The sequence below is a fragment of the Phacochoerus africanus genome, chromosome 5 (assembly GCF_016906955.1).
Source record: "Phacochoerus africanus isolate WHEZ1 chromosome 5, ROS_Pafr_v1, whole genome shotgun sequence".
NCBI classification, from domain to species: Eukaryota; Metazoa; Chordata; class Mammalia; order Artiodactyla; family Suidae; genus Phacochoerus; species Phacochoerus africanus.
This window is the reverse complement of record NC_062548.1, coordinates 77,634,986-77,658,623: the sequence shown is the minus strand read 5'-3', so window position 1 is coordinate 77,658,623 and position 23,638 is coordinate 77,634,986. Positions and strand designations below refer to the sequence as shown.

At 43.5% G+C, this 23,638-nt stretch overlaps 1 protein-coding gene across 1 annotated transcript in view; it reads left to right on the top strand.

Moving 5' to 3' along the window:
- The window catches only part of ANTXR1 (ANTXR cell adhesion molecule 1), a 243,486-nt gene that overhangs the window by 98,217 nt on the left and 121,631 nt on the right, over positions 1-23,638 (top strand). Inside the window, exons 11-12 of the mRNA XM_047781884.1 lie at positions 17,618-17,687; positions 19,274-19,352. Of these exons, the coding sequence (XP_047637840.1) occupies positions 17,618-17,687; positions 19,274-19,352 (149 nt within the window). The remainder of the gene's footprint in view (positions 1-17,617; positions 17,688-19,273; positions 19,353-23,638) is intronic.

The window sequence follows — 23,638 nt, the reverse complement described above, 5'->3', positions numbered from 1 at the left end:
CAAGTGAAGGAGATTAAGAGATACACACCTCCAATTATAAAATAAATAAGCCATAGGAACATACTATACATCATAAGGAATATGATCAATAATATTGTAATGACTTTTAAGGGGATAGATGGATACTAGACTTACCATGGTGATTATTTCATAATGTATGCAAATGTCAAATGCACACCTGAAACTAATATAATATTGTACATCAACTACATTTCAATTTATAAGATGAAATAAAGTGTGTTAAGAAATCAAACAGACCAAAAGGGGAAGAACACTCAACAAAGGCATATTTGCACAGAACCTAGTGTAAACTTTAGAACCGAAAAAGTTTATTTACAGAAAATACGACTTAATGGATAGATTAAGCAGTGTGATTAGACACAGGTGAAGATAAAATGAACTGGAAGAGAGATATGAGGAAATCCCACCCCTCAACCAAAGCACGAAACCCAGAGTTTTTCCTTACCAGACTTTAAGGGACAGCTGACTCATATCTGACATACTCTTCCAGAGAAAAGAAATAGAGAAAAAGCATTTTATAAAAATGATGTAATCTTAGGATTTTTTAAAGAACTGGACATGACATTAGAAGTAGAGAATATTTGAAATCAATTTCTTTGATGATAAGCAATGTAAATAAAATATTGGTAAACAAAAATCCAGCAATGTGTTTAAAAAGGACTGGGATAGCTAAGGCAATTTTTAAAAAATGAGAGGAAATTTGTCTCTCACATAGCAAAACTTCTTGATGCCAAGAAGGCATGAAAATTAATTATCCATTCCAAATTTTAAAAATATATACTTCTAGAAAACTAGGAATTAAGATTAGATTAGATTAAGGATTTCTTTAACATAACAAAAACTACATATAGATATTTGAATTCAAAACTCAACATCATTTTATGGTAAATCACTAAATGGAGGTATTCACTTTACAGTTAGGAATAAAAAAGCAAGACAACCCATTTCACCACTATTACTTAACATCAGTCTTCAAGTTCTAGCAGCACTGTACAATAAAACTTTCTGTGATGATGAAAGTATTCTCAAATGGTAGCCAATACAGTAGCCACAAGCTATACATGGCCTACTGGGGACTTGAAGTGTGGCTAGTGCGGTTGAGGAACTGAATTTTTAAATTCCTTTAATTTTATTAACCTGAATGTCAACAGCCACCTATGGATAAGGACTACTGTATTGGACAATGCCATAGGAATTACAGTTATGCAAGAAAACTAATGAGAGATATAAGTACAGGAAAGGAGGCCAAACATTATTACTTTAAAATGATGATTGTGTCGCGTTCCCGTTGTGGCACAGTGGAAACAATCCGACTAGGAACCATGAGGTGGCAGGTTAGATCCCTGGCCTCGCTCAGGGGGTTAAGGATCCAGTGTTGCCATGAGCTGTGGTGTAGGTTGCAGATGCGGCTCGGATCCCATGTTGCTGTGGCCGTGGTGTAGGCTGGCAGCTATTGCTCCAGTTGGATTCCTAGACTGGGAATCTCCATATGCCGCAAGTGCAGCCCTAAAAAGCAAAAAAAAAAAAAAAAAGATTGTTGTGTCATCCTGGAAAACTCAAGCAATTCAACAGACTAATAAGAAAGCTATTAAACTAAATGATTTCACAATAAATACCTACCTTATAATAATAGTTTTACCATCGTCCAGCAATGACCAATTAGAAAACATCACAGGAAAAATAGAGCAGCAATATATAAATTCTAGTAAGAACAAATTTAACCAAATTTGTAAAGACATATAGGAAGAAAGTTACACACCTTTGTGAGGGAAATGAAGGAAATGTAAAGTAGATAGAGAGGCAGTACAGACCCAGCACAGACACTAGAACCAAACCACCCAGGAAACACGCCCTGGCTCAGTCTTAAAACTGTGGGGCCACAGCAAGTTACTTAACATCTCCAAGCCTCAGTTTCTCTATCTGAAAAGTGAGTATGGCAATAATAGCACCTCTGTGGTGGATTGTTGTAATGCTTAAATGTGAGAATTAGGGCTTAGAATGGGCCAGGCATGCAGGAAGCAGTCAATCACTGTTGGCTGCTAGGATTAATTGATTAATTGATTATTATCGTTATCTTTATTATTCAATGGAGCAGTAGCTGGGTGTTGTAAAGACCCTCAGTTGTCTTCAAATTAATATTTACTTTTACTACAATCCCAATGAAAATTCCAATGGGACTTTTGAAGTTAACAAAATAATTCTAAAGTTTATATGGAAGAATAAACATTTAAGAATAGCCAAGAAAAATGTGGAAACTTGCCCTAGCCAATTTTAAGATGTATAAAATAGCTACAGTAATTGAAACAATGTACAACTGGTGCCACAAAAGGCAAACTGAGTACTAGAACAGGAAGAACGAAATCCATAAGCAGAGCCAAATGCTTATGTGAAGTTAGTATAAAATAGTGACCTTTCTAATCGATGGGAAAGGAGTGGATTATTCAAAAAAAGTGTTGAGACAACTGGCTAACCCCTTGGAAAAAAAATCAAGTTCGATTTTTATCTCACACCTTACATCTAAACAAATTCCAGATGAAAAATTTAAATGTGAACATGAAACTACAGAAGTCCTAGAAGGAAACAAAAATAAATATTTACCTAAATTTCCAGAGGGGAAAGACTTTTCAAGCATAACTCTGAAAGGAGATACCACAAAGGAAAATTTGGGTAATCTGAGTACATTTTTTTTTTTAATTTTTCTGTAAACCTCCCCCTCCAAAAAATCTAAATGGAAACAGAAAACATGCAAAATTATGTGTGGCCTGTAACAAGCAAAGGGTCCATAACCTTAATATATAGACAGCTCTTAATCTGTAAAAAAGATGAGCACCTCAATGTGTAAAAGATATGAAAAAGAAATTTACAAGAAAAATAATGGCAAACAAGCATATGGAAAATGCCAACTATAGCCAAGGAAATGCACATTAAGTAATCTATCAAACTGGCAAAGAGGAACAAATACAGTGCCCAGTATTGGCAGAGATATAGAGGAAAAAGGGTTTACCTTCATCATTGGCGAGAGACTACTGAATCTTTTGGAAGGCCATTCTTAAAATGAACCAACTGCTTTTGTACATTTTTGACCCAGAGTTTCAATTTCAACTTCATCAGAATGAAATGATTGAGAATGTTAACAAAGACTTCAGCTACAAGATGGTCATCATAATACTGCTTACAATAGCAAAGACACAAAAAGAGGGATAGAGGAGGAAGGAAGGAATTTGGGGAGGAAAGAAAGAAGGAAGGAAGAGAGGGAGGGAGGAAAAGAAAGAAAGTGAATAAATTGAAACATCTCAATGGTAACAATGTAAATGTTTAACAATAGATAATTTGTTATATAAATTATATCCACCCCGGAATGATTACTGTTGTGGGAGAGAATAATTACTGATGTGGGAAAATGTTAATGATACTGCTTCATGTGTTAAAAACAAGTTACAAAACATTGCCTGGTTGCTACTTCTGTTTTAGACACATATATTTTACCTGCAGAGAGATGTGAAGGAGACATCGAAATGTTAACAGTAATTCCCTCTGAATGGGGCCACTACTAGCTTTTACTTTCTTTCTAAGTTTTCTGCAATGTCCCTTACATCATAAGAAGAAAAAATACCACAGTTATTTAAATTTGAATTTTAAAATTCTTGTTAATTATTTAGTTTAGCATTCAATCATGCAGACTGAACTCACTCCTGGCCAAGAAAATATCTTGGAAATCTTCACACAAACTCTATTAATTCTGGCTGCACTTTTTCCTATCCCAGTATCCAGTGTATCATGCCAAGAAAAGATCCACTTTCAATTGGAAATCTATTTGCAGAGAGATTAGATTAGAATGCTAGTAAAAAAGGAGATGCTGGGGTATGAGCTGAGAAGTTCACATTAATGAACCGTAAATAAAAATGAACGTTTTTACTGTTACAATAATGAAGAACGTGCTAGGCTATCCCAGTGTTGCATGGAGACTTATGAAATATGACTATAAACAAAAGAAAGTGATATTTAAAACACTTCCTAAAATTCAGTTGAAAGACCGTGTAAGAAATAGTGTCCTGGTTTTATAGGCACATTTCCTTTTTGACGCAAGATTTTATTTCTCGGCTTGACCCTCCATTTTATTCACGAGGCATGCCTCTGGCTTACTTTTGGTTCCCTCTCGAAGGAGAAAACGTTGCTCCTTTTGAAGATGGCTTTTCGAACTGAACATGAGTCATGAAAGCAGTTCTACCCTGAGTTCCAAAGAGGGGGCTCTGCTTCTCAAGGGAATGAGAGATAATACACACTCCATCCTAGAAGTTCCAGTGTGTTTGTTTTTAAACATCTGTCCAGTTATCCAGAAACTATCCTTTATCTTAGAATACATCTGACCCCCAGGGCTGTTGGGGGTCCCTTTAAGGAGATCTCTGTCTAAAGTGCACCTATGGTGACAGATGAGGAGGAGGGCAGAGGGAAGGAGAGCAGAAACTTCCCAAAACAAAAGCCTATTTTTTCCGTTCTCACTAGTCAGGGTTGAATCTATGAGTCAAAGTTACTTAATGCAGTTTGGATGCATCCTTAGGGGTTTGATGTCATCCTTAGGGGTCTGATGACGGAATGTCACTTGTGCAACTCAGAAGGAAGAGATATAAAGGAGCAGTTTGTCTTGTGATTCTTAATCAGAATCACCAATGAGCTTCATCCAAGTGACAGCAGCTACTGACTGCTGAGCTCCTACACCGTTCCCTTCCCTTCATTTCATCCTCGCAGCAGCCTGGTGAGGGAGCGGGTATTGGTATCTGCATTTTGCTGACAAGGGAACTGAAACTCAGAGATGAAGTGCCCAAGATCACCCAGGTGGCCAGAAGTAGAAGTGGTTTGGACCCCAGGCAGTCCACTCCAGAGGCTTTTGCCCACGTCGCTACCTTGCTTCCAAAACGCGGATCCCCACAGGTCCCTGGGTTCCCTGAGCCCGAAAGTTCAGTCATTCTGTGTGCCTGATTTGGGGTGCTGATTCCCGCAGCTCCCTCTCATTGTCTAGCCAGGAAACCTCAGCTCAGAGAGATTTAGCTACTTGCCCAAGGTCACAGAGCATGTTAGAGAATCAAGACTTGAACCCTGGGTCAAGGAAAAAAAAAATCCCTGCACCAGGCTTTAGAACGTTAGTGAATGCAGCTGACTCTGTGACCACAGGGAAGGTACCCCTCTTCTGGTTCCCCAAGTGGTCCCTGTTCCTTGAACTTCAGGGGCTTTTCATGTATCTGCTTATGTTTTCCATTTGCCCCTGCTTCCAGCAGGAGTTGGGGTTTTGCTGACTTGTTTCTGAAGTGGTTCCTGCCAAGAGTCTGTTGGTCCATGTTCCTATCTTTCAAATCCAGACAAAAATACAGATAAGTGGAAATTTACTGCAGTTTTCCTTGATCAGATAAGAGCCCTAGTCATCTGGGATGGGGTGGGGATAGACGAGAAGTCGCCATCAGAAGGAACTAAGTGGTGAAGATTTTCACATGCGAGCAAAAGAGCAACTTTCAGGGGTAAGTTGACACAGTCCAGAGTGAGCTGCCACAAGGCCTGGTCGACAGTCAGCCTTGATGTTGCCCCTGTTCTACCAAGTGTGCAGTTGCCTCCAAGGGAAACTCGTAAGCTGCCTGTGGTCTCTGGCACACACTGGGCTTCTTTGAGGCCTGGTTGGAGGAGAAATCTGCTTGTGAACTTCCCTACAGCTGCTGTTACCCCAGCACCACCTCTGTTCTGCACCAGACAGCTAGATGCTCATGGACGGTGCCTTTCCTCACGTCATACTTCTGCTCTGTCACTTCAATATGATGATGGAAGAAAAAGTGGGGAACACAGACAGGGGCCAGACTTGTGGGAAACCCAAATCAGTCTGGAAATCTATGCTCCCTTCAAACTGACATGCTTTAAATATTTACTCAACATTCATTTAGAGGAAAAGGTGGGTGCTTCTGAGGAAAGGAAGAAAAAATATTACTGATGTATCTCTTCTCCCTGCAATTCCGCTCTGTCCCCCAACCTGCATACCACAGCAGCTTAATAACATCCACTGTTACTCAAGTACATGCCTAGGGTCTCCTTCCTACCTCTTTTCTGAGTTTCTGTATCATTTTGAATTCTTTAAGAGCAGGCAGGAAGCTCCCTGATCATGCAGCAAGCTAAGGATCTGGCATTGTTGCTGTATCTCAGAATCAATCCCTGGCCCTGGAAACTTCCACAGGCCACAAGTGAGGCACCCCTACCCATCCCCTGGAAAAAAAAAAAAAAGGCAGGTAGCATTTGCCATAGTTCATGGCCATGATGCTGTGGAAGGCTTTAGCCATTTTATTTTTTTATTTTTTTATTTTTTCATTAGGGCCGTGCCTGCAGCATATGGAGGTTCCCAGATTAGGAGTCGAATCAAAGCTGCAGCTGCCACCCTACATCACAGCCACAGCAACTCGGGATCCAAGCTGCATCTGTGATCTACACCACAACTCACAGCAACACCAGATCCTTAACCCACTTGAGCAAGGCCAGAGATCGAACGTGTGTCCTCATAGATACTAGTCAGATTGGTTTCTGCTGAGCCACGCTGGGAATTCCAGCTTTAGTTGGAATTTTCAGTAGACTTGCCCCTCAATCCCAATTCTAAAGGTAAAAACTTCCAAACCTAATTGTGCACAGCTGCAAGAGTTTGTGTCAGGAGGCACATACCTTGTACATGAATCCTGAATTATCTTCAACCTAGTGAAAACAAACCTTTAAAAAATATATTTATTCTTAGCAAATTACAGCTGTCTCAAGTGTACCACTTTTCTGACCTCAAGCTTACAAATTTTTAAAGGTTGATGCTTTGCTTAGAAGATAATTTGTAAGTTTTGTAAATGTCAACAGTCAAGAATTTTTGCTCTAGATTTATTGAGAGGAGAAAATATTTTGCAAGAGTCCTGAGCCCATTATCTTCATTTAGTTTTCTTGCAATACCTAAGTCTGTCCCTATTAACTTTGGAGAGAAATGAATGCCAAATACCACAGCATTAAATGTAGTTATGGTTCCAATCATGTGAAAAACAATATGCATAGAAAAAATTCTGAAATAGTGATAAATATTAACAGTGTTTACCACTAGAAGTTAGGATTATTAAGGATTTTCATCCTTTTTATATACTTCTCAGTATATCTCAGACTTCTCACACTAACCATGTATTACTTTTATAATTAATAAAAATAACAATAAATACGAGCAGAAAATAATTTACATCCTGAGACGTCAGACTAGCTGTACTAAACACCAGTTCTAAAAGATGGTGAGTCCAGAACCACAGCCGTCCAAGTCTTGTATAGGACTGGGGAATGTATATGCCCAAAAAAGACAATCCAGAGACCAGCAGGGCTGACTACTGCCATCCCTATGCTCCCCTGGAAGTGCATTCATGGTCCCTCACCTTTTCCTTCCTCTTCCTCTGGGACCATGACGTAATCATGATCCTCTTGTACACAGTGTTCAAGATGATCTACTTTATTCTCTCCCAAGACTGCGCTCAGCTCTTTGTTTTGTACTGCTGTTTATAAGTCAAGTAGTCTTACTCTACAGCCTTCCCACCCATCTCAGCACAGAGCCTAGGCAGAAATCTAAGTCTCACCTCTGGAGTGTCCCCATGTCAGCTATAAAGCTCCGCCCACCAGAGTGGCTCAGCTGCTGTGCCACCCACCACGAAGAAAACCTGGACCCATCAAAGTCTGCATGAAGGAATTTGCCAAGAAACACTCTTCTTTACTCTGAACATGTCCTCAAGGAGTTGCTCCCTCTCCTTCCTCTGCCCATAATCTTACCCCTGAACTTTTCTGGATGTTTTACCAGAACCGGGGGTGGGGCGGGGGGGAGGCACTGAACCTAATATCTATAGGACCCTCTACAATGGGCCAAAGAACAGTATGAAGCCATGGTAGACACTACACCAGGATTTCTCACCTTGGCACTGTCGACATTTGGGGCCAGATAATTTTCTATGGGGAGGGGAAGAGAGATGCCTTGTGAACTGCAGGCTACTTAGCACCATCCCTGCTCTCTACCCACTAGAGGCCAATAGCATTTCTCCGGGTTGACATGAACCATAGCAAACATTGTCTTTTATGCCCTGAGGGACAAAACCACCCCCATTTGAGGACCACTACATCACATACATGTCCATAAATCCTGTTTGGATAGATGACTCTCTTCTTGTCACAGCTATACCTGACACAACCCAGTAAAAAAGTCACAAGACCTCTTCAGTTTGCACATGCCTTCACATCTTGTGTTTTACAGGTGCCTCAGGCAATGAGCCCAGCAGCATTCCCACTTTAGTAGTAACAGTTGACAGGTCTAGTGTTTATTAAGTGTTGAGCATTTAATCATATCATCTCATTAGATGAAATGAGTGTTACTCCATCTTATAGGTCAGAACTCTGGGTTATGGATAGATAGGGTTACATATCCAGATGGTAGCAAGCTGTGATGAGCCTCCCAGGCTCTTAAGGTGCTCATTGTTCCTACTCCAACCTGCCCAAGAACAGGCAGGGAAACCAAAAGACATCACCTGATACCTGTAACACAGAGAAACTGGGGAAATAGTCATGTATAGACCCAAGGAACTTACCTAGAACCTGTTGACCAAACTCATCACCTGATCTCATAGTAACTCACCAATGAGTGCTTCCAAGGAAACCTTGCAAAAACTCCAGGCCAAGGAAAGGGTAGATACTTGTGGGTCATTTCTGAGGAAAAGGATAGTGGCCAGCTTGGTTCTGCCATATTGAAGGCACATCTCAGGCTTCAGTTGGGCATAAGAGAACATGACAGCAGCCCTGTATGTTCTAAGGATTATTCCCAACTTGGCCCCACACACTTGTGCTTCATGACCATCTTTTCGCCTTCTCTACTGACTCCCTGTTTTTTAAGTTCTGTTGAAGTATATTTGATTTACGATGTTGTAATAATTTCTGCTGTACAACAAAGTGATTCAGTTGTATATATACACACATCCATACTTTGTCAGATCCTTTTCTCATGTAGGTTATCACAGAATATTGGGTAAGAGTTCCCTATGCTATACCACAGTTCCCCGATGTTCCTCATTGCTCTGACCTCAGAACCATTGTTCAGCCTTCTACTTAATTCTAAGTAGAAGCCACCCTTTGCACTTTCAAAATCTCAAAAGCCTTGCTTGGTCCCCTATACAGAGTTTAACATTTTCCATCAAAAGAATCCATAGGCTTGTTATCTAACCCATCCATGAAAATCTTCCAGCCCAGCATCTGACAAATATTTGCACCTGCCTCATAAATGTTAGCTTCTTCCTACTCTATGCAACAGATCCCATTTCGCTTTGCAGTAACACCCCCATGTTTGTGAATTTTCACTGCAGGAGTCTCAGTAGGGCAATCAGCCAGCTCCTTTCTGTCTGGGACCACAGAAAGCTCAAGCCAGATGCTTTGAATTTCATCAACTTGAAGTCCTGCTGAGTATCATTTTATTTCAGGTGTTTGCACAGTATTTTAAACACCTCACTTTTTAAAAAGCTGGTTACTTTTCAAGTCAGCGAAAAGGTAGAAACATTCGGTCTAACTCTAGCCTGTCTGTTCTCCCTTCCTTCGGAGACACATTCCCCAACTAGCTGATAATTCAGTGCTGAAAAGTTATACTTGGCTCAAGGATGCCACAAAAATTCTCCCAAGACCCAGGGGACAAGAGGAGAAAGAGCAGGGTGAGCTCATGCAGTCCCTAACCTCCACTATTTTGTCACAGTAGGAATGTAAACTCTACTTTGGAGCTTACATCAGCTTTTGGAGGGTTTCCGTAAGCTCCCCTAGATAAGACGAAGGGTTATTTTTCTTGTCCTTTTGGCCAGAAATAAATATTTATATCAAGCACGGATTGCCAAGACTTGGAAAGTATTTCAGTTATTTAATAAGCCCTATAAAAGGATTCACTGTGATTGGTGTTTGAATTAGCTAATAAATTTTAATCCTGGTTTTATCCCAAATCCATTAGGCCATCACCAACTCAGGGAAGAATTCTAGAAACTTCTTCACCCGTCTGAAAAGAATTACAGTTGATTCAAGATCAAACCCTGGGAATCTACACATTTGAATGTATGGTTCTGGAACATGGGTTCGTTACAGTAGGTCAGAATCTCTCAGAAGGCACCCGAACCTTAACAGAGCTTCCCAGCCCTGGCTGCCTCTCGTGGAAGACAAGCTGCCAACTGTTATCCAGCCTCACCCAGGAAGGGTCTTAACCATTTGCCTGCAAGTGGCCAGTACACCTCAGCACATGGTGTACTTCAGGCTACATCATAAAACTAGTGTGAGAAGGTGACAATATAAAGTAGCTACCTAACTTAACATCTGTTGAACAAACTAGCTGGGTTGACCATGAGTAAGCCATTGCAGCAAAATCTGGGTTTGAATTCCAGCTCTGACTTTAATTAGTGGTGCAATGCTAATTCAATTAACCAACTTCTCTGGGCCTCAGTTTCCCAAGTTGTGAATAAATAATAAGTCAAATGAGACCATGAGTATACAGTTTTACGCAAAATCAGTATAGCTATATAGAGATGTATGCACAGATGCAGATGGAAGTGTGTATGTGTAGCTATATAAGCATGTGTATATGTACACATGTACACACACATGTTCACTAAACCTTTCCATTTTCCTAGGAATTCCAAATGCCTAAAAAGATGTTTGATAGAAAATATAATTAAACAGACATTTTGAAATTTTTAACTTTCAGTTCTTCTGATTTTAAACCACACATTGGAGTTGTCTTGTGGTGCAGCAGGTTAAGGATCTGGCCTTGTCACTGCAACAGTTTGGGTTGCTGCTGTGGCACAGTTCGATCCCTGGCCCAGGAACTTCTGTATGCAGCAGGTGCAGCCAAAAAAAAAAAAGACAGAAAAAATAAGAACAACAACAAAAACCCACACACATTCAGTCTATGTAAAGTCTTGGGTACCCATGTAATAATATGGAGTAATATTTACTAAATGTTTATTAATTGGTAAGGTATTTTCATGCACTCTTACTCCTCACACATTCCTGTGAAATGATGTCATCATCACTGTTCACAGATAAGGAACTTGTCCCCAGTCACACACTAGTAAGAAGACCTGGGATTTGAACCTGGATCTGTTTGACTGTGAAGGCTACTGGGCCCTGGGCCCTCTCTACTCATCCTGGGGGATGCCCAGCTGCCAGGCTTGGGGTGTTGGGAGGTTCGGTGTAAGGACACTCAATGATCCCCAGATCCTGATTTAAATCAAACTTCTGTTGGGTTATCAGTCTCTTGTAAGACAAATGCTTTGGATTCACCTGTGTCATGGGGAGGCACCGAACTCAGAAATATCTTTGGGGAAGGGCAAGGAAACTTATATTTATAGATCATCTAAAAATTCTCCTCAAGTGCCTTTCAAACCCCGCCCCTCCTAATTTCCCCCCAGCTCCGGGCACCTGTTTCCCCTGCCCACCCAACACTAATAAGCAATGTTCACGGGTGGACAGAGGACCAGAGCCCTCCCGCATCCTCTGAGCAGATGATGGCCCCACAAACATGGCAACACCACTGGCTTTGGCAGAGGTGGCAGCCAGGCTGGCATGACCCGGAGCCAAACGTGGCCCAGCCAGGGAGGAAGGCTCTGGGCCCTGCTTCCCAAGTGTACGTTCCAGGAAGGAGTCAGATGATCGGAGTTATGGAAACCAAATGGCCCTCCTTTGTTTAGAGAGAAAGAGAGCAAAAAAAGTCACTCATTTTTGTGGTAAAGTGAAACCAGGCTCCAAACCAAACAATCCCTCTCGGAGCAGAAGATGCCAGCTCCCCAGAGCAGGCCCACAGCCTGGGAGGCTGATGAAGGGATGGGAGGCGGCATGGAGCCTGTGCTACAGCCACGTCTCCTCGGTCCTCTGCGCGAGGAGGGTCTCCTCGGCTTTGCTCCAGAAATACTCGGTTTCCCCGGCTGGAAAGCAAAATGGGCTGGAGGGAAGCGAGAGACATCCAGTTGCCTCAGGCTGACCAAGCCAAACTCTCTTTCTCCTTTCCCGCTGGGGTCGGGGGAGATGCCACTCAGAGAATGCCTGGAAGGGAGTCCGGGTGCGTGGCCACGGAGCGCCCCCCTCCGCTCTGCCCGCAGAATGCAGCCCGAGTCACGAGGCCCGCTGTGGCTGGGCTGTGGCTGGGCTGTGGCCGGCCCGTGGCTCTGTGGGCTGGCTCCGTGTGCAGGGATCTGTGCTCCCAGGTATTAATAGTGCATGTGCAACAGGGTAAGCCGGGGCCAAGAGAAAATAAATATAGGTTGTCGTCAGCTACGCCTGTCCCAAGTTCGGTTTCTTCTCTAATATGAGCCTTTCCTGGAATGGAGAAGCTCTTGGCGAGGATACTGGAGAATTTGCTTCTCGTCCGGGTTTTGCCTTTGACTGGCTGTGCAACCACGGGTTCCTGTGGCCTCTCTGAGCTTTCCATTTTGCATCTGGAAAAGGAGCTCGATGAGCCCTGCCTTACCTTGATTCAAGGTCGTTGTAAGAGGAGAGGGAGCGTGACTCTTAGCAAGACCACCCACGTGCCTATCCAAGCTCCCCTATGGGATGCTGGGGAAGTGGCTCCCCTTGTCTATGTCTGTTTCACCTTTAAGATGAAAAGAATACCATCCTTCCCTGGTAACATTGCTAGAAGGTTAAGTTAGATTATGGGATGTGTGCAGAACACTTAGCATCAACACACAGCACACCCCTCTAGTTTCAATGTCATTAACCCCATCATAGAGGGGAAAACCTTTTAAAGATAATGCCCAGTTCAGGCACTGTGTGATCCACCACTATCCTCATAAGCTTCATAATTGAACTCAACATACCCTCACTATTCCAGCAACATTCCATAATCCGCCAGTGCTCGTTCTAAATATAAGAGGGAATCTCTACGAGCTTCCTGTTATGATTAGGGAAAAATCCCCCAAACCCTAGCATGACCTACAAAGCCTTGGTCATCTGGCCCTGCTGCCTCTTCTAGCCTCATTTTGAGACACTGTCTCACTGTAATTCAGAAGCCTTGCCAGCCTTCCATTAGCTCTCAAACACCTGGGCTTCTTCCTGCCCGGGCATCTGTGTGGTGCTGTCTCTTTCCCACTCCATCTCCTCTCCATCAGGCTTCAGGTCTCAGCTCACAAAGTCTTTCCTCAGGGTCATGTTTCCTGACCTTCCAAATGAGAGTCAGCTCTCTGCCTCTCCTTCTTTGTGCTCACCCCAATATAATTAAATAGTAATTAGTGTAATTAATAGCATTTTTTCTGCTTTGTTGTGTTTTCCTCATGAATTTGCTTCCTCCAGAACTCCTGTTCACCCATCAAAACCCAATGTGAGTGTTATTTCCTGTGTGAAGCCTCCCTCATTTTCTCTGTTCACCTCACTCAGACAGCATTACTCATTCTTATTAGAATTCTAAATGAATTTTGGTTGTGTTAAGTGGCATTTGACTGCAGGGCCTAGGAGGGTCTGCATTTTGTTCTGCTAATTATCCCTTCTCCTTACGCTACACACCCAAGGAATAACAAGGAGCAAATGCCACTGATTATTAGCTAAGTCAGTGTCTGATGTCCCCAGGGCATAAGTCTTGCTCACATTCCTAAATCCAATAAATAACTAAAACAGTGACCATGAAAAAAAGAAAAAGTGAAATGTTTCATCTGTTGTGTTCACTGCAAGGCCTAGCACAATGTTTAACATGTAGTAGACATTCAAGGGAATATATTTTTTAAATAACACTGAACATACTTAAATAAGCAATAAGGATAGGAGTTCCCATTGTGGCTCAGTTGTTAACGAATCCAACTAGGAACCGTGAGGTTGCGGGTTCGATCCCTGGCCTTGCTCAGTGGGTTGAGGATCCAGCATTGCCGTGAGCTGTGGCATAGTTTGCAGACGCGGCTCGGATCCCGCGTTGCTGTGGCTGTGGTGTAGGCTGGCGGCTGCAGCTCCGATTAGACCCCTAGCCTGGGAACCTCTATATGCCTCAGGAGAGGCCCAAGAAAATGGCAAAAAGACAAAATAATAATAATAATAAGCAATAAGGATACATTGTATAGCATAGGGAAATGTAGTCATCATTTTGTAATAACTTTAAATGGTGAATAATAATTGGAATTCCCTTTATGGCTCAGTGGGTTAAGAACCTAACTAGGAGTGAAATGAGCCAGAAAGACAAAGACAAATACCATATGATATCACTTATAACTGGAATCTAATATCCAGCACAAATGAACATCTCAGAAAAGAAAATCATGGACTTGGAGAAGAGACTTGTGGCTGCCTGATGGGAGGGGGAGGGAGTAGGAGGGATCGGGAGCTTGGGCTTATCAGACACAACTTAGAATAGATTTACAAGGAGATCCTGCTGAATAGCATTGAGAACTTTGTCTAGATACTCATGTTGCAACAGAAGAAAGGCTGGGGGAAAATGTAATTGTAATATATACATGTAAGGATAACCTGACCCCCTTGCTGTACAGTGGAAAAAAAAAATAAATAATTAAAAAAAAAAAAAAAGAACCTAACTAGTGTTCTTGAGGAGGTAGATTCGATCCCTGGCCTCACTCAGTGGGTTAAGGATCTGGCATTGCCACAAGCTGCAGCATAGATCACAGATGCGGCTCGGATCCAGTGTTGGTGTGGCTGTAACGTAGGCTGGCAGCTGCAGCTCCAATTCGACCCCTAGCCCAGGAACTTCCATGTACCTCAAGTGTAGCCCTAAAAAGAAAATAAATAAATAAATGTTGCATAATTGATAAAAATATTAAGTCACTATGTTATACACCTGAAACTAATATAATATTATAAATCCACTCTACTTCAATTAAAAAGTGACTTGTACTGGAGTTCCTGTTGTGGCTTACTGATAATGAACCCAACTAGTATCCATGAGGACTTGCATTCGATCTCTGACCTCTCTTAGTGGGTTAAGGATCTGGCATTGCCATGAGTTGTCATATAGGTCACGGATGCAGCTCTGATCCTGCATTGCTGTGGCTCTGGCGCAGGCTGGCAGCTGTACCTCTGATTTGACTCCTAGCCTGGGAACTTCCATATGCTGCAGGTGTGGCCCTAAAAAGACAAAAAAATAAAAAAAATAAAAAGTGACTTGTGCTAAAGAGCAAAGATTAAATAAATGTAATACTCTTATTGCTTCAAAACAATGAACCTCTTTCTTAACTCTCTCCTCTGCAACTCCTTTAAAATCCATGAAAGCACAGGCTGTGTTGCTTTTCTCAAAGCCTGTATATCTAGCTCATAGGAGGCCTTCAACAGATACTTGTTGAGTGACTGACAGAATGAATGAATGAATGAATGACTTGAAATGACCTCCCTAACTTTTCACCACTTGAGGATCTCCCTGGACAGCAGGGGAGACGGTAACTGGCCATTCTCTGCCTCGTTCTTCCATGGAGCCATGGTGCTTTGCACTCAGATGTGTTCTCCAACTCCTCCCCCCAAGTGGCTCTGCTTCTTAAATCCAGACACGGAGAGCATGAGACCTCCTTATCTCCACCCAGGCAAGAGTCTAGTGTTAGCCTCATTCAATGTCATCATTATAGCATCAACAGATGAGCATCATTCAAATGTCATCATTGTCATCAACTGATGGAAATATCAGTTTTATAACAGCAGTATAGCATCCATCCATTAGGTATGGAGTCCTCTCTGTCTCCTAGGTATTTGTATTCACAGCTTGATTAAAAGAACACATATTATTCATCGTCAAACCACTCACAGGTCCTAGCACTATCTTTTGAACGGAGGATGCACCCAATAAATGCTGAGTCATGCAGGAATGACTACTATATGCTGAGTACAGTAACTTCTCAGCTCAGCTTCTGGCTGCAGAATCTGGCACACAATGAAGTTCTTAAGAAGTTCAAGACTAAAGCTGCTTAAATTTGTCCTGGTCATCCATTAGGATAAGAAAAAACAAAAAGAAAAAAAACTCCCCCACCTCCAGATTCCCTCTGCTCCAATCCATCTTTCACAGCTACATTTGCTAAAACTTCCAAAATCATCACTTCAAGTTTTTCTCCAGAAACCTCCAAAGTTCTTTTCATAGCTACTAGGCTTCTGTCCAAATCCCTCAATCTAACTCAAAGAATTTGGACCAAACTTTTTCCTATACTGATCTTTTCAAATCCTACTTACATGCTACCCTGGAACATCCTTTTTGTTGGCTCTGTCTTTGCTGAAGCCATTTCTCCCACCAGGAATGCCTCTCCCCCATCTCTCTACCAAAGCTCAGCGTGTTCCCTGTGACCTCACGATGTCACCCACCTAAAGGGAGCTCTCTGTCTTCTGAAGCCAAACAATATTTTGGCTTAGCCACTTGTCATATCTGTCAACAAACTTTTTTCTTTTTCTTTATTGAGATAACCTTTGCTTATAATATTATATTTGTTTCGGGTATACCACCTGAAGATGTTTGTATATATTGTGGAATGATCACTGTAATAAATTGAGTTAATGTCCATCACCACACTTAGTTATAATTGTTTATGATAATAACTTTTAAGATTTACTCTCTTAGAACCTTTCAAATACACAACACAGTATTATTAACTGTAGTCACCGTGCGTACATTACATCCCCATGACTTATTTATTTAATACCTGAAGGCTTGTACCTTTGACCATCTCAGCCATTTCACCCCACCCACCCCAACCCTGCCTCTGGCAACTACCTATCCATTCTCTGAATCTATCAGTTGTGGGGTTTTGGGTTTTCTTTGTTTGTTTGTTTGTTTTTAGGGTCACCCCTGAAGCATATGGAAGTTCTCTGGCTAGGGATTGAATCAGAGCTGTAGCTGCTGGCCTACGCTACAGCCACAGCCACTTGGGATCCAAGCCGTGTCTGTGACCCACACCACAGCTCACAGCAACACCAGATCCTTAACCCACTGAGTGATCCCAGAGATCAAACCTCCGTCCTCACAGATGCTGGTCAGATTCATTTCTGCTGGGCCACAATGGGAACTCTGTGGTTTTTTTTTTTTTTTTTTAGATTCCACATATGAGTGGGGATACACAGTATTTGTCTTCATTGTCTGATCTGGCTTATTTTATTTAGCATAATGCCCTCAAGGTCCATCCATGTTGTCACAAATTGCAAAATTTCTGCATTTTACGACTGAGTAATATTCCGTTGTACATATATATGCCGCATTTTCTTTATCTATTAATCTGTAGATGGACTCAGGTTGCCTCCATGTCTTGTCTATTGTAAATAATGCTGCATCACACAAACTAGACTTAGACCTGAAGCTCCTTGAGGATCAGTCTAATTTTTTCTTATTTCCCTTCAGTGACGCCTGGTCTAGGGGAAGATCTTGCTCAGTGATTGACTCAACTGGACATACAGGGTCAGGGACTTGTATTCAGGCAGGAGACCTTGCATTCACTCTAATAGATTTTACCCCTCAAGACTAGTTTGTATTTCAAAAAGTTACTGCTTTTCTAGTATCTCCCAGGACTTGCTTGATGGTCTCTAGGAGTCACTGAATCGGAATTTATAAACCTGCCTCACACCTTTTAATCCAGTGACTTCCTTTTTACAGATGAGAAGCCCTTCACTGTGGAAGATACGTATTTGCTGTGTCCAGCACCTATCTTAAAGGAAGTTGGCATGTAAGTTTCCACGGGCAGCTAAACCTCACAGCCAGGGAGGGGACAAAAGGAAGAGAAAGTGTCTCTCTTCATTGTCATTATCGAGCCGTTCTCTAGACTCATCCACGTAATAGCGATCGGGCCGATGTTTGCAGTGATACGGGCACTAGGGGGAATATTTCACCAAGCAGACCTCACTTGATCCTCCAAGAGCCCAATGAACCTGATCCTCACACCATCTCAGTTTTACAGATGCAAAATCTGTAGCTGGGAGAATTTGGGTTGCTTGCCCAAGGTCACACAGCAGTAGGTGGAAAAATCTGACTGGCTTAATCACACTACATTTCTAGAAAGCTTTTGTGCTTCCCAGAGCACTCTCATACATGTAACATCGCTTTGTCATCATCCTTGCCCTTCTAGATGACTATCTCCTTTCTTAGAGATAAGGAAACTCAGACAGGAAGCTCAGAAAGGCTCAGTGGGTCACCACTAGTTCAAGACCTCGGGTTCAGACCTGAAGCCAGGCTCACTGTCCCTTCCCCAATGTCTCTGCAGAACATCAGGGATTCGCCCAGATGGCACTAGGCTCCCTGAACTTAGTTATGGACAAAATCCCCTAGAGGTGCAGTTATAAGTACGGGTGAGATGCGGTTGAAATATTCAGGAGGAGGAAGAGAATTAGCACCCTACGCAAGAAGAGAAATCTTGGGGAGAAACAGAGTAGCAGTGTTTGTGAAAGAATATAAACTAGCCTCTCTGTAAACTTGCCTGTGACAGGCTGAAGATAGAATGGTGGCTTTAACAAAAAACACTACACTTGTTCATCTGAATTCTGCTTTCAAACATTTGTTCAAATTACAGTGCCTCCAATTCTGGCTGCCCAACCCTGGACTGTAATACCACCGTCTCCACCAACTAGCCCCGTGTCCATGCCACCGAAGGCAAGCATGTGTTTCATGAGCAGCTGATAGACGAGAGGAGGTAGAGAGCAAATTAGCTCATCTACTGCTGTACCTCTCTGTGTTGACTGGGTGGTAACAAAACCACCATCAGAATCAGAGTGCAGAGAGTCCAGATAACAGCAATCAAGCTTACAGTTTGACCAGTTTATCCCCACAGATTTGGACCATTTTTTAAGAATACTTCTTCCTGGAGTTCCCTTGTGTTACAGCAGGTTAGGAATCTGGCATAGTCACTATAGTGGCTGGGGTTCAATCCCTGGCCGGGGAACTTCCACATGCCATGGGCATGACCTAAAAAAAGAAACAAATAGAATAATACTTCTTCCCACTACAATGTGGAATGTAAATTAAGTGGGAGCAAGCTCTGCCCATTCAATGCAAATTCACCACAATGTCAGAAGGGTGGAATGTGCTGCCCTGATGCACCAGCCAGGCACAGCCTGACATTGATCTGCACGGTGGAGGTAGATGGGCCCTAGAGTTCATCCTCCACATTTTACAAAGGAGACAGCTCAGGTGCCCAGCAGAAGGGACCACAGTACCAAGGCCGGTTTAGAGCAGAGCCCTCGGGGGACCCATGTGTCCGGCTCTAGGCCCTTTGCTCCTCACACACCATGCTCACCCCTGGTTCCCTTGTCGTTGCAGGAATGCTGCGCTTCAGGTCAGCATGAACGATGGCCTCTCCTTCATCTCCAGTTCTGTCATCATCACCACCACACACTGTGTAAGTCAGCACCTTTTTCTTCACTGAGAACTTCACTGTCATTATCATCTGGAAAGTTTTTTCCAGTTCTGCATTCTGTTCACTGAGCTTTGACCCTCGCACTGCTGGTCCAGCCCTGGGCTGGATTGGGGGCTGTAACCCCAGGAGGTATCAGGAATGCCTGTGCTTCCCTGGCTTCCTCAGCTCTGGTACTGCGGGTGAGACCTGGATGCACAGGCAAGACCAGAGAGTCGGATGGGGCCGCATCTGTACAGTACTGGGCCGGGGGAGGGGGGATGGCTGGATGGACTGGGGGTAGGAATAAATGCCCGAAGGAAAGTTTGACAGCATATACAGAACGTACATCTTGGGGAGTTTTTCCTCTAAAAGCAAACAGAAAAATGGGTCAGTAACTGAAGGAAGATATGGAGTATGAAGAGAGTCTTTGTATTTAGAATGGGAGGAATTGTAGCTTGTTGATATGATTGATAATCCAGGAGGAAATGGAAAATTCATGAAGCAGAGAGAAGGAGGGAGGAGCCCTATGCCTCCAGGTTGTGAGGCAGAGCGCGGTCGGCATTCTCTGCGGCTCCTTTGATACCCCATCTCTGGATTCTTTGGGTCAGAGTAGTCATCTCCGGCTACTCATAAGATCTTCTGGAGAGCGTTTAATAAACATGGATGCCCTAAAAAAAGAAAAAAAAAGTGGGGGGGAGTTCCCTGGTGGTCTAGTGGTTAGAATTTGGCGCTTTTACCACTGCAGCCCAGGTTCAGTCCCTGGTCTGGGAACTGAGATCCCACATCAAGCCGCTGCACACTGTGGCCAAAAAAATATATAGATAGATAGGTAGATAGATACAGATAGATAGCGATAGATAGACAGATCTAGATAGATGGATCTAGCTATGTGTCTATCCACCTAGATCTCTCTCTCTATCTATAGATATGGATATCTATGTAGACACACACACACATATTTATATATACACATACAAACACACACACATATGGATGCCCTGACCTCATGCCTGGCCAACTGAAACCAAGTCTCTGGAGTGCACCCCAGCTTTAGTGGCTGCAGGGCCCCCTGGGAGGTTCCCATGTGCCGCTGTGGCTGGGAACGCTTCCACCTGAGTATAGTTGCTCCCATCCACTCTCGGTGTCTCAGCGGGCAGTCAGGGCTTGGTTAACTCATGTACAGTCCTCAGCCCCTAATATGAGCATTTCTAGAATGATCTGTGTCTGAAAGTTCAGTTTCTGTAACCAAATGACCTTTTCCCATGAGATCACTCTAGAGACTAATTTTTTTTGGCCTGATGGTCAGTTTAGGCGGATACCATGGTCACTCCCTGGCTGGCCTTTGGAGGGCCTGTCCTTAGGACCCATCAGTGATTGGCATGTGTGTCCTCCACACGGTCCAGGTGGATGAGAAAAAGCAAGCATGTACTGAAGCCAGACAAGATCAAAAAGAGTTGTCTCACAAAGGAGCAGCAGGCCGGGCCACATGATGGACAACACAACTTTCCAGCTCTCCACTTCCCCTCCATACACACACACACACACACACACACACACTCACACGCACACATACACGCACACACGCACACACACACTTTCCATCCTATGTTAGGAGCCAGCCAGTGTTCTTGAAAGCAGGGTGGGCTGGTGCAATGGGTACAGACAGTAGAAAAGTTTTACTTGACCAAAGTCAGAGACTAGGGTTGTTACAGAAAAGTGTCACCTCTGAGAAATGTCCATGTCTCAGGCACACCTCAGTGGAATGTCAGATCTGGAGACCACATATGAAAACGGGATGCAGGAACAGTGAACTTTCTCCAAGCGTACCCTGCCCGATTCTTTTAGAAACTGACCCTTTTGAGACCTGCCAACCTGCAGGAAATGATTAAAATACCCCAGCTCCAACAACTCCATTCCAGATTCCTCCCTTCTTTTGAATGATCCAACCATGTGGGCCTGTATTTCTCATTATGTCTGACTGTACCAGAGAAACAGCCGTGCCCTGAGGCCTCCAGGACAGGGAGTGGGGAAGGGAAAAAAACATCTCGGGACCAAGCCTGTGTGGCAGAGGCAGGACCACAAACTTAAGTCCTGGGCCTCTAAGCCAAAGAGAAAGTGTGTCCTCACTAAAGTACCTCGAAAGGAAAAGAGCTGCTGTCGAGTCCCGCTCCCTCTTCCCAACTCCCTCCAGCCTGCACTGGCCTCTCCCAGCTCCTTCATCTGCATGCACATCGCTGCGTCTTCTGTTCACTTGATCCTTGATCAGCACCACCTCGTATCATCTTCTGCATGATTCCCCTTTCGCTTGAGGGTGACGCAAGTCTATCACAGAATTACAAGCGCCCCAAGATTTGAGATCCAGGTCCACCCAGGTCCATCCACTCATTTATTCAACGCGTATTCATTGTTCACCTGTAATGTGCTAGGTAAGCCCTGTCCTGGATGTTCAGGATACATCAGGAAGCACAACAGAGAAAAATCTCTACGTCATGGGGATGTGGGGAGAGAACCAACAGTGAACCACAGACATAACGAATGGATCACACACGACATAAGGAAGTAACATATGCTCTAGAAAAAACAGGGCAGCGTCAGGGGATTTGGTACTGCTTGAGTGAATGAGTTCAGATTTGAGAGAGACGTTGAGAAGGTGGTCTTTGAAGAAAGAGTTTGAAGCGGACTGGAAGGCAGCTGGGGGAAGAGCATGCTGAACTCTGAGCCCCGTGCTTAGAGCCCACGTCCGAGGACACGTGGTGTGTTCAAGGAAGAGCAAGTGGGCTGGGGCCCGTTGCCAGAAGAGAGCGAGTGAGGCGAGCAGCAGGCGGGGAGGTTGCGGGGATAGGACGTGGAGGGTCTTGTGCGAAGTTTGGCTTTTGCCGAGGCGCAACGCCATCCAACTTAGATCTGAAAGATCACTCACTCCAGGTGCTGGAGCAGCCCGTGGGGAGACGAGGATGGAAGGACCATGCCTCGTTAGGGTTACGGCAATATTTCAGGCCAGTGTGGTGATGGTGGCTTGACTCAGGAGGGAGCAGCAGAGATGAGAAAAGAGGCCAGAGTCAGATATATTTTGAAGGCAAAGCTAGATTTCCCAAAGCAGGGACGGATGTATGGCCTGAGAAGAGAGGAATCAAGAATGGCCCCAAAAGTTTGGCTTAAGTAACGGAAAGGAGAGCCTTAACCTCAGTTGAGAGGAGGAAGACTGGAGGAGAAATCTGAGACAGAGGAGGACCTCAGGAGATCAGTTTTTCTTTCACCTGATGGTGTGGCCCTGACCACATTCTTTAACCCCTTGGAGCCTCGGTTTCCTAACCTGTACTATTAGAATAACAATAATTTGTAAGTCTTAGCAGTATTATGAGTGTTAAATGAATGATTATGTAAAAAGTCCTAATGGGTAGTAAGTGCTTGGTAAAATATTAGTTGGTATTATAGTGGACGCCTAGTCAAGATTATTGACCTAACTAGAGATTCCTCCCTGAGAGGTGGCTCCTCACTTCAGAGTCCTGTTGTAACAAAAGGACTCTTGCGACATAAGATGTATTCCTCAGAGTTCCTGTTTGTCACTTGTCCAAAGCCCACATGATGGGAAGAGGGCAGACAACGTGGCCAAAAGCATCCAGAGGAAAGGACCTATTCAACCCCCATCCCCAACAGGACCTTATACAGATGCTCACCTTAAAGAGACTAAAGTCATCCCTGGGCAAAAGAGAGATTCTGGAATGTGTGGTCATCCAGAATATGAAGTAAGGTCTTGGACTTGCCTTTGTTTCTTGGGCAGCTGGTCTGGAGGACAAGGTTTTTAGATCAAAAATGATCCCCCGGGTCTGAGTAAAGGGTTAGTCTCGTCAGTGCCAGTCACAGCCTGCCCGGCCCATCACCTGGAACCAAAAGTAATTGTAAAATATGTAGTTGAGCCTTTCCTCGCTTTATTTGGTGTCCATTTGGACAACCAGGTCACAAGTTTTCAAGATCGACGATGAATAACTGTTGCCTCTGCCAGGAGCAGAAATTCCAGGAAGCTTTACGGGAAAGAGATTTTTTTTTTCCACCCAAGAGCTAAAAGATTCCTATACAAACGGTACACTTTGTTGAGCTCCATGACTATAGAAAACAGTCAGGAATCCAAAGCCCTCTCTTCCCAGCAGATTTAAGTACATTCGTTAACCACTGAGCCACGACGGGAACTCCCCCATCTCTAGAGTCTTAACTGGCCTCCTTTTTCTTCTCCAACGCTAGCAAGAGGTTGAGAAAAAATCACTAATATGGGGCTGCTTTTAGAGAATATA